This window comes from Plasmodium cynomolgi, chromosome 9 (genome assembly GCF_000321355.1).
Source record: "Plasmodium cynomolgi strain B DNA, chromosome 9, whole genome shotgun sequence".
Taxonomy (NCBI): Eukaryota; Apicomplexa; class Aconoidasida; order Haemosporida; family Plasmodiidae; genus Plasmodium; species Plasmodium cynomolgi.
This window is the reverse complement of record NC_020402.1, coordinates 1820835-1832497: the sequence shown is the minus strand read 5'-3', so window position 1 is coordinate 1832497 and position 11663 is coordinate 1820835. Positions and strand designations below refer to the sequence as shown.

General features: G+C 41.3%; 3 protein-coding genes across 3 annotated transcripts in view; all 3 read left to right on the top strand.

The window, feature by feature from the left end:
- Nucleotides 1–820: 820 nt before the first annotated feature.
- PCYB_095070 (coat protein gamma subunit) lies at nt 821–3871 on the top strand (the record flags this gene model as incomplete). The annotated part of the gene is made up of 2 exons (XM_004222622.1): nt 821–1669; nt 1730–3871. 2 exons carry the CDS (start codon nt 821–823, stop codon nt 3869–3871), a joined length of 2991 nt encoding a protein of 996 aa, XP_004222670.1.
- A 1736-nt stretch (nt 3872–5607) lies between these two features.
- On the top strand, nt 5608–7890 carry PCYB_095060 (hypothetical protein; the record flags this gene model as incomplete). The annotated part of the gene is made up of 5 exons (XM_004222621.1): nt 5608–6200; nt 6643–6848; nt 6934–7151; nt 7502–7643; nt 7775–7890. The coding sequence occupies 5 exons, from the start codon at nt 5608–5610 to the stop codon at nt 7888–7890; spliced, it is 1275 nt and encodes a 424-aa protein (XP_004222669.1).
- Nucleotides 7891–10721: 2831 nt separating this feature from the next.
- PCYB_095050 (small GTPase Rab6) overlaps nt 10722–11663 on the top strand; it is a gene marked incomplete at both ends in the record, with an annotated part of 1562 nt that continues 620 nt past the window's right edge. Inside the window, 3 exons of the mRNA XM_004222620.1 lie at nt 10722–10737; nt 11077–11117; nt 11341–11406. Coding sequence (XP_004222668.1) covers nt 10722–10737; nt 11077–11117; nt 11341–11406 — 123 coding nt within the window. The remainder of the gene's footprint in view (nt 10738–11076; nt 11118–11340; nt 11407–11663) is intronic.

Genomic DNA, 11663 nt, shown 5'->3' with positions numbered 1-11663 from the left:
TCCGCAGAAATAATTAACTCATATCTTTTCCTCCCCACCACAACCCCACCTCCTCCTGAATGCGCATTTGTAAAAGGCAAACGACCAAGTGATCAGTTTTCCAGGTTAGAAAAAATGGTCCCGTTATCGCGTTAACAAAGGATAACTTTCGCCATGCTGAGGATGCCAAAAAAAAAAAAAGGAAACACCCAAATGATGAAAAGAAATTAACAAATTGGATCATCCTGTATTTTACCTGAAGGATTTCTAAACGAACGCATACGTAGGGTGTTAGCTGGCGAGAGCACTTGAACAGCCAAGCTAGCATTTGTGTGGAAGGAGAAGCGGAGTAGCATACATTACACTTTATTATTTTCGCGTACACCCCTCCTGTAGTCGCTCAATAGAGAGCAAACAAGCCGACCGATTCGAAGCCCCCTTCTGATAAGCGTTCGTATCCCGTGTTGACAAATACGAAAGAGTTTTTTCTGTTCACCCCCACACCTACCCCCGCGTGATGTATTTTTGCATACCTTTTAATTGATCCATTTAGTCGTTTTTTTTTTTTTTCCCCCCCTCCATTTGTGTGCACACGTGGTTCTTCCCCGCTTCCCAAGAACGAGACCGCCGATTTATTTATTCAACGTTGAAATAAATGAAACAACCGCGGAAGGGAACATTCACACCTGCGTCTGACCTCTTATTGCGCAAAAAGTGAATGCACGTCGGCCAAGCCCACCATTCTTGAGTGCCTTAGGGGTCGGCTCTCCAGTACAGCGCACCTCGCGGGGACCACTCTGTGTTTGAAACCACTCAATTGCTACGCGACCAGGGGAAAAAGATGCTCAAGCCAATCGGGATCAAAGACAAAATACAAAGGAACCTCCTGAAGGACTCCAAATACGACGATGAAAAATCTGTGGTCAATCCCCATGAGGGAGATAAGGCTAGCATCCTGCAGGAGACCAGAGTCTTCTCCAGCTACCCCCTCAACACGCAAAAGTGCATGCAAATACTGACCAAAATTTTGTACCTCATAAATAAGGGAGAAGAAAAACTAACACCACAAGAGTGTACAGATATTTTTTTTAACATCACCAAATTATTTCAATCCAACAATGAAAGGCTACGAAGGATGGTTTATTTACTCATTAAGAGTTTGCCTGTTAACGAGAAGGAAGTGTTTATTGTGACAAGTTCGCTGACCAAGGATATGAATTCAGCTAACGATTGCTATAGGGCCAATGCCATACGGGTCTTAAGTAAAATTATTGATAATTCCATGGCTACTCAAATTGAGCGTTACTTAAAAACAGCTATAGTGGATAAGAACTCCTTCGTTTCTTGTTCCTCCTTACTCTGTGGATTGAATCTCTATTTGAATGCATCCTGCGACATTGTAAAGAAATGGATTCATGAAGTTAGTGAATGTATTAACAGCAAAAATCCGATGGTTCAGTTTCACGCCTTAACATTGCTATGTTCTATTAAGTATCAGGATAAACTGGCGTTGGAAAAAATCATTTCGTCGTATAGCAAAAGCTCGAGTAATTTATCTGGTTCCCTTGCCAACTGCCTTTTAATAAAGTATGCGTCCTACTTGATTTACAGCACTGAGGTGGACAGCGAGTTGGGCAATACGAACCAGCACCTTCCCCCCGGGGCCAATTCCTCCCAAGGTTATGCCCAGGTTGGCGGCGTGGTTGGCGGCGCGGTTGGCAACCCCTTTGGCGGCTTCTCCCCCGCGCAGGCGAGTCGGTCTGCAGGACGAACGCACGACATGTACAACATACAAGATTACGCGACAAATAAAGGAAACTTCATCCACCCGACAACCAAAGTCTGCTTCGATTATTTGAAGAACTGTCTCAAAAGTAAAGACCCCATGATTCTTTTTGAGTGTATAAAATGCATATTCGAGCTAGCCATTCATGATAAAGGAGGAAGAAATTCCACCACAGTATTCAACGTAGATGTACTGAATGAGTGTATGAAAGTATGTCAAATTTTCTTATTATCATCCAAAATAGTAGACAAATTTAGTATAATAAGACAGATAAATAAACTGTCCCATTATAGACCCCATGTCGCATCGAAAATTAATCAAGATATAGAGAATCTCCTAACAGATAGCAATAAAAGTATCTGTGTTTTGGCATTCACGACGTTACTCAAAACAGGAAATGAAGCCAACATAGATCGATTACTTAGTCAAATAAATAATTACATGACAGGAGATAATACTTTTTTTAAAATTCAAATTATTGAAGAATTAAAAAATCTATGCTTTATCTATCCATCCAAATGTAACCTTATTCTTAGTTTCCTCTCAAACAATTTAAGAGATGAAGAATCCTACAAATTCAAATCAAACACAATAGATGCCATTATTTTAATTATAAGTCAAATACCAAACTCGGAAGAAACAGCTATTCTTCAACTTTGTGAATTTATTGAAGATTGTGAATATAATTCTCTCCTCCTCAGAGTTATCCGATTTTTACTTGTACACATCCCCAAAACGTCTACTCCATCTAAGTATATAAGGTACATATATAACAGATTAATTTTGGAAAATTCAACAATACGAGTCGATGGGTTGTATGCTCTATTTCATATTGCTCTAAAATGTGGTTCTAACTCGAAAGATATTTTATTTCTTTTAAATTGCCTTTTGGCTGATAACGATGATGAAGTGAGAGATCGTTCCAATTTCTTGTATCACATATTGAGAGAGAAGATAAAAAAAATGGAACCCCTCCAGGGGAATCACTCCTCTGAGGACTTACCCTTCATTGATGAACTACTAACAAATGAATCACCTACCCATTTGGAAAATCTTCTTTATTTAATCCAAAAACATTTAGAAGATAAAGTAACGGATGAATTTGACTACAATCATGCAAAGGAAGAAATACAAAAAATGGGAGACAATATTTTTAAAGATATATCACCTACTCCTTCATCCCCACACTTGAAAAAGAAAAATTCAACTGCAGATCTGTATGGTGGATCTATGAATGGAAAAAAATTACCTGAACAAAATACTGATTTGATTTTATCAGAACATGTAGCTAATTTTATAGAGAAATATCAAATGGGTACACTCAAAATGGTAGGCAAGTCTGTACCACTAACAGAAAGTGAAGCTGAGTACACTGTCCATGTGAAGAAATATATTTACGATAGATACATATTACTGGAATTTATTGTGCAAAATACCTTAACTGAACAAATTTTAGCAGATGTAAATATGCAAATAAATTCGTTTGATAAAAATTGGACCATTTTGGAAAAAACAACCATTCCTAATTTATATTTTAACAACCCACAAAATTTGTATGTCCTGTTGGGAAGAAATACACCCATAGAGGAAACACCCATAGAGGAAGCACCCATAGTGGAAGCACCCACACGTGGAGATTACCAAGTCAGTCAACACTTCCAACTATCCCTTCACTTCCTCACCAAAGAGAACGAAATGGATGATGGCTTCCCCGACTCCTACTCCATTAACCCCTTGAGTATACAAATTACCGACTTTATCTCCCCACGTATTTTGCGACATGGAGAATTTAGACATGTCTGGGATAGTATGGAAAATTTGAACTCAGAAGCTGTGAGCAAATTTAGTCTCAATTTCGAAAATATTCAGCTAGCTGTCGTTGGGTTGTTAAACACTTTAAATATGATGGCTTGTGATCAGACGGACAGTGTGGAGGTCAACAGCAGCAACCATAACATGCTTCTCTCAGCTCGATATATGAACGAGTCCCACGTTTTGTGCAAGGCTTCCCTCATTCTTTCTCAGCAGTACGGCTGCTTGTTGAAGATCGTGTGCCGCTCCCGCGAGAAGCAGCTCTCCGAGACGCTCCTCAAGGCGCTCGAGTAGGCCCCGCGCGTGTGCAAATACGCGTGTACAAGTGCGCGTGTACATATACGCACGCATGTACACACATGCTCACACATGCTCACGCACGCTCACTCATGTGCGGATAGATAGACACGCGCATGTCTGCCGACCCAAGTGCTCCCCTCGCCGCAGCAACGCAGCCACACCTATCGGGGACGCCTCCTCCCCATTTGTTTTTAATTTTAAATTTGTTCTATTCATCCTTTTAAATGTATGAATATTATTTAAATTTTTTTTTTTTTTTTTTTTTCTTTCCCTTTTTTTGCATTTATGCGAACGTGGTGGATTGTAAACTGGGTAGTCGTACCGATGGGGTACTAAACGATTGGGCAGTCTCACCGATGGGGTACTAAACGATTGGGCAGTCCCACCGATGGGGTGCTAAACGATTGAAAAGTCGCACCACGGACAGTCGATAAGACCGAATGATGACCACCTCTCCTAGTGAGTGCCATCTTAACAAAATTTCAAGCATCCTCCAAGAATTAATTCCCTTTGCCATGCGTTTCTATATCTGTACGTATACACGCAGCCCGTTTTCACGCCCATTTTCAAGGCAATTTTTCCCTTTGCTCACCATGCCTAGGCAGTGCCACCATCGACGTCTTCTTCTCCTCCCATAGGCCTCAAACAAAACAGGAAGCAAAGCAAAGGCCTTACTAACAGTAAACATATCCTCATTTTAATTATCCTCCCTCTGCCCTCTTTTCTCAAAAAAAAAGCCAAACCACCTTTTTCAATTATGTGTCCACCAGAACAAGCTCAACTTCATCAAACCCCATATCGTAATTCACGTATAGAAATATATACCCATGTGTGTGGAGGCAGAATTAGGATTCTTTTTTTTTTTTTACTTTCCGTTTTATCCTCCCCCCACTGAGTTTCACAAATGAACGTGCTATCCGAATTTTGCTTCTCCTTTTTGGGAGTGCACACACCGATGGGTTATTATTTTTTTTTTTTTTAAATGACAAAGTGGGACCTCCAAAATTAACGTTGTAGAAATTGTGAAAATGAGTGAGGCCAAAATTTACTCCATCTTTTGTGCCCAAGGGAGCACATTAAAAAAAAAAAAAAAAAAAAAAAACAGTTCATCATAGCTGTGTAAATGCGCATATGTATACGTGCACAAATGAGCGCACTTGCTGGAGGGATCAATCTACGCGATACATTCATTGAACACGCTGAAGGGACTTGCAAAAGATGGCGCCTCTTCTTTCATGGGGATCTCCCCCCGATAGACACGCCAACATGCATGTCGATGCACACGCGACCTGGCCCCTGGGCACGTGTTCCAGGCCGCATGCCAGCACGCGAAAGAGCTCCTTTAATTTTGTAGAACTTTCCTTTGTACCCCAACCAAAGTCACCACCACTAACAGTGCCAACGATGCTGAGACTACTCCTTCTTCACTTGTCCAAGTTCCAGTTTTTGACAAAAAAAGAAAAAAAAAAAATTCCCACCCACCTCTCATTTGAGCTGCCCTACTTGACGAAACGTACCAACAGGTAGACACGTCCTAATTTTACAAAAAGGAGAAATGAAGACAACATTATTTTAAAAAAAAAAAAGCGTTCATAGGATTATACAAAGAATGCACACCACAAAATAACGTGTGAAATATCCCCACATTGACAACACAGAAGAGAAAATAAAAAAAAAACACCACAAGAAGGAGATAAGAAGGTATTTCCAAACCATGAAACAATTTCACCATGGGGAAAAATAAAACTTCTGGGGAGTCGTCCGACAGGGCCAACTACTCACCGAGCCAAGATGCCATAGCAGGGGTTCCTTTGATAGGGTGGGAAGCAGAAAGCGTTGCCACACCCAAACAACAACGCGACATATCCTATCGTGAAGCAAAAAACGGAAAAAAAGGCATCCCCCCCTCTATAGCCTCCAACAGCGATAACAAAACAGGCTCTTCACGCAGCTGCTGGAGCTACGCCCCCCCAAAGTGGAACGCACAAAAAAAAAAACACACACATGTGAATGACAACCATATAGTAGAAACAAAAAAGGCATACACCTCCATAAGCACCGCTCCGCACAGAAGTAACTATACCTACCGTGCAGACCCACGAACCAAAACCGAAAGCAGCTCCCCTCGTATATGCTTGGTGAAACGATTAAATGGAAAGCTCGAACAAATTGACATGAAGGATATACAGACCGCCTTTCCTAACTACATACCATATGAGAGAAACGACAACGGCGCATTCCTCTCGTCAGTGTTCAGCCCCGTAGAAGACACAGAGCAGCAAACCCAAGGCAAGGTAGGCGACATTTCTAACCTCCCCGTTGTGTATCAAAATGTGGAACTGAACTTAGATCTCGTGAAAAAATGTAGGCAGGCATCCACAAGTAGGAAGGCCTTCTCCGGGTAGCAAAAAAAAAAAAAAAAAAAAAAAACACACACATATATATATATACATATCTGTACATGTACACATCAAAATAGAGGAAAAGAACAATGCACAACTGGTGTGCTCATCTCATCCTTTTGTAAAATCTCCACTCTTTTTTTGTTTCCCTTTTTTTCTATTTTCAAAATATGAGTCTATCGAAAAGCGGGGGGCTCACTCCCCTGTCCCTCTGACGAACACAGAGCGATATCCCCTCCAAACACATCACCAATGTCACCTCATTTGCCCATACTCTTCACTGCCACCTCCCCAATGGCAAACTATTTCTCATACGTATGGTTTCCCGGTTCCCCTTTTCTCGATTTGCATCCCCATGAGCAGAATCCGCCAAGGAAGCGCCAAATCTTCTGCTAAGATCAAACTGCCTATTGGGACCCCCCCCACAAGTCAAACAGGTAAGCTCACACGAGTGACTCCACGTGAAGGATTAGGAAAAGCTCTTCACGCAGGGGAGCGCGCAGGAGGAGTGTCAGACGTGTACTCCCATGGTGCTATCCCATGGTGCTATCCGATGATACTATCCCATGGTGCTGTCCCATGATGCTATCCCATGGTGCTACCCCATGATGTGCCTGACTTTATGTCCATTCCGCTTTTCCTTTCCCAATTCAGCTCGCGGGTCTCACCAAAAAGCTCCGCCACCCTCCAGAAGTTTCAGTTGCAACAACACCATTTATAACCCTTCTGCTTGCAACCCGAGCAACGGACTAAGGTCCACCTCACAGAAACGAACCTTCTCCAATGTGCAAACATCGTATAACTCCCCAGGAGGGGGATCGAACTTTTCTTCTTGTGGGCAAAGTCCCATTAGGAGGTTTCAGTCTGCTCAGGTAATTCCGCTGACAGGGGGATCACAGATATGTGACAAAGTGGGCGGGGAGACGAGAGAGGAGAGGCGAGAGAGGGGGGTTCTTTCTCCCTCCCCAAAGATACTGTTTAACCATATACAACGTACCGTTTTAGCAGCGGAGGGCTAATCGCAATTCGCCCCTCTTCATTCATTCCTTCAAAAATGCTGCTCCCCGTTTTGAAGCATTCCTTCGCGTGGTTGTCCTTTGTTCGTTCTAAGTACCATGCCCCCCTCTCCACAGCAATAAAGATCCCCCTTTTTTTTCCTTTTTTTTTCCTTCTTTTTTTTTTTTTTTTTTACCGTGGTCTCTTCTCACCTCACCACCCTCAGAACGCAACCACGTTGTCACTTCGCTCACCAAAAGTGGTCACTCCGAAGAGGGATGCCACTCCCCAAACGAGTTTACTAAAACCATACGCCATTCCCATGCTATTAAAGCATTCTACAAATATGATCCTGAACCAGTTAAAAAGTAAATCGGAGTTGCATTCTTTAGTCTCCCCCATTCTGTAGTCACTTGTACATATGGATTTGACCCCCAAGTTGTGTAGACAAACAGCTGTCAAGCATTCTTTCACCCTACCACTGCAAACCTCCCCACAGAGAAGAAAGGAAACCAGAGGACCCACACTAAAGGAACAAATATGAATGTAAGAAACAAGGACAAGCAGAAAGAGGTACAATTTGAATCAAATTCATTTTCAAAAAAAAAAGGATAAACAACCTATGGTAGATGGAAAAATAGACAAAGTGGATTATCCTCTCTGCAATTCCTCCTCCGTTAAAGACTACCACCAAGTGGTAGTAGACAGCAACTCTTGTAGTACCTCTCCGGTGGAGGACAAAAAAGGAGATTTCACCCTTCAGAGGGTAAGTCCCTTCTCTGTGCGATATACACTGCGGCAGAGCAATGGCCGTGAAAGCTGCTAACCCCGTAATGGCGCGTGAAAACTGCTCACCGCGTAATGATGCATGAAAACTGCTCACCGCGTAATGACGCATGGTAACTACGCCCCCCTCCCCTCCCACTTCCGCAGCTGCTCGCGAAGAAAACCAAAGTGAAGTCAATCGAAAAGGAAAAGTACATAGAAAAGGTAAACTCCTACAAAGTGATATACCAAAGCGACGATTTTGTGAGCATCTACCAAAACAGAGGAGATAGAATCACTAACGATCACTGCATCGATGTGTCTAGTTTGTTATGTATCCCTGGGTATGTCGGGGGGTACCTATGTGAGTCAAACTCAACGGTTAATCACTCCCATGCTAATGGAATAGAAAACACACAGGAGGAGAATACGAAACGAAGTGGAAGCATAGCTTCTGCTACAAGTTTCACTACGCACCCAGAAGAAGGACAAGGACACGGACAAGGACAAGGACAAGGACACGGACAAGGACAAGGACATGAACAAGAACAAGGACAAGAACAAGGCCAACTTTGGATAGACCCCGAGGTCGACCTTCTAAATGATGACCTAATTTTATATCACCTTAGAAAAGCTGTAAATAGCTCACTCACACTTAACGTCGATTTGCAGTACCTCGTACTTTTGAACGAAAGTTTGAACAACAGAGAATCCGTAGACGACTCATTGTGGGGGTCGAGGGGAGTCCTCTTCCCTCACTAGTGTAAACTAGACTCAGGGGCATTTACAAGGTGGAGATATCTAGCTAATTCAAGACGAACCTTTCAAAAAATAACGTCATCATCATCATCATCGCCATGGTATAACTAACGCCATGGTATAACTAACGCCATGGTATAACTAACGCCATATGTGTGATCACTACAGAGAATGTTCTCCGGTCAGACGGCTCAAACGGACATCCCTCTCACATGAGTATAACGCTTACTTTGCAAAAAGATGTGAAAAAAAAAAAAATCGTTTGTCCATACAAAATGACAGCACTGCGTAATTGACATGTACTGAAAAAGTAGACCTCCTTTTTTTCAATCCCTCTTTACTACACAATTGTACGTCTTTGCAAGCTCTGGCTTTTCGCTTCCCTCCCCGCGTTCGCCCTAGCGCATCAACGTCTCGCTGTACTTTTCATATGCGCCGCGGTTGAAGCTGCACACTGTTAATTAATTATTTTATTATTTTACTTTTTGATGCTCGTTTTCAACGTGTTATCTCACCACCCAGAGGTGGAACCCTTCTACTGCCATGCATTTGATTTTGTGTTTTCCTAGTTGATTTACCACCTCCTTTATCTGTAGCAGCAGACTTTTTTTTTTTTTTTTATCACTGATGCTTCTTCCTGACGAGTGCTTCTTCTTCATGAATATATTTTTTTCTCCTTTGAATTGGCTCAAAATGGCGCATAGAAGAATGCACCATATCTATGCCCCTTCCCCCAACATCCCTTTTACGCACATTTCGCTCTGTTCCTCGCCACATGGGAACCAAACTCGCAACGCAAAATGAGTGTCGCCATAAATCGCCTTACACATATATGAACAAAAAAGAGGGTTCCAAAATGGAAACGCAAAGAAGGGAAAACCCGAACGGCACAAACTTGTACACATAAGGACGGACATCAAACCATTTTAGTGAAAATACTACAACTTCGTCGCATTTGTTTGTTATCATCTGTGAGCCTTACAGCCCTAACGAGTTTTCCTTTCAAATTAAAACATAAGCAGCCACGCAGAACGATGAACGAAGATGGGAGAACGAAGAACACGGGGTTTTAAATGGAGAATTTTTATCGTATTGTCATTCACCCATGGATAAAAAATGTATATACATTTTTTTTTTTTTAACCCATATTTTTTTAATTGTACACATGAATACCCACATTTTACACTATTTTTGTTTATACAAAACGCTCGCCTTTTTTTTTCCATTTGCGCCAACACAAACAAACGATTGTCACAAAATGTACAAATCTTTTAAATGCGCTTGGGGGAGTTTCATTTCATGCGAAATGAAATGTTTTACGTGCACATAAATTCTGCCATTTTTGTCATCACAAAATACGGAAAAATTGCGGAGTGTAAAATACGTGGGGGGCAACTGAATGTTAAGCGGCTAAAGTGTTGAACGGTTGAACGGTTGAAGTTTGAACGGGCGAACTGATACACAAACTGATGAATTGATGAACTGATGAACTGATGAACTGTTGAGCAGCTAAGGAGTTAAACAATTTGCATTACCCCACTCGCTTTGCATATTTCCGCATACTTCTGTATTTGCATACTTTTTTTTTTTGTTCACGTGAATGTACATGCGCGTTAACGCTTTTTTTCCACCGCTTTACGTTGGACTTTGTTAACATTTTTACTTTCAAAGAAAAAAAAAAAACACTTGTTCGCAAATAGTATATGCAAACAGAATATGCAAACATTACATGTCGCATTTACACGCATAAAAGCGAAGAAAAAATAGCAGTAATTTTTTTTTTTATACCAGGGGAAAACAGTATTTAAGAAGCAACAGGGGGAATATTATGGATATTAGCGAGTTTCCGTTTGCAGTTACAATTCCTTTTCAAAGTTATAGAGACGAATAATTCGCGAATTATAAAATTTTGCCTTTTAATAATGGACGAATTTCAGAGTAAGTACTTGTATACGTGTATGCATACGCTTTTATCTGTATGTATATGAAAAAGGCCAAATTGCTTTTATTAATGGCTGAAAATACAAGAGGAAACCATCTTTGATGAAAAAAAGTTGCCTGACCAGAATGTATACCCGGACGGCTACTAAACATTTGTCATTTTTCACCCTCGCGTGAATGCTCCATGTGTGTGGATAATTCCTCGTGGATGTTGTAATCGGACGTGTGCACATACTTCACATATGTCTGCAGACTGTTCCTGCGTGTTTTGCGTACCGCCGAGGAGATCACTCATTTGTGTGTGGTCCCTTCGCTTCCCCCCCCTTTATTTCGCAGATTCAGGGCTGAATAAGTACAAACTTGTTTTTCTAGGAGAGGTACGAATGAGCGGCAAAAGGAAAAGAAAAAAAGGAAAAAAAAAAAACATTAACATGTGAACAGATTAACATGTGAACAGATTAACATGTGAACAGATTAACATGTGAACAGATTGACATGTGAACAGATTGACATGTGAACAGATTGACATGTGAACAGCGTCTTCAAATCATTTTGCCCTCTCATTGCCAACTTCATCATTTCTACCACCCTCACCCGTAGCAAGCTGTTGGAAAAACTTCGATAATTACCAGATTTATGTATGACACCTTCGACAACAACTATCAGGTATGGCCAGCGCAGACACAGACAAGATGAGAAAACGAACGAGCACTTGTCCACTCTTCACGTGTCTGCGTGTGTGTGCGTTTATCCGCGTTGCAACCGTCCACATATTTATTTTAAAACATTGCCCGTTCAGAAAAATAAAATAAAAATAAAAAATAAAAAAATAAAAAAATAAAAAAAAAAATAAAAAAAAAATAAAAATAAAATAAAAAATAGCTATTTGTCCACCCCATTGCTGGATAGCTAGCTAGCTAGCT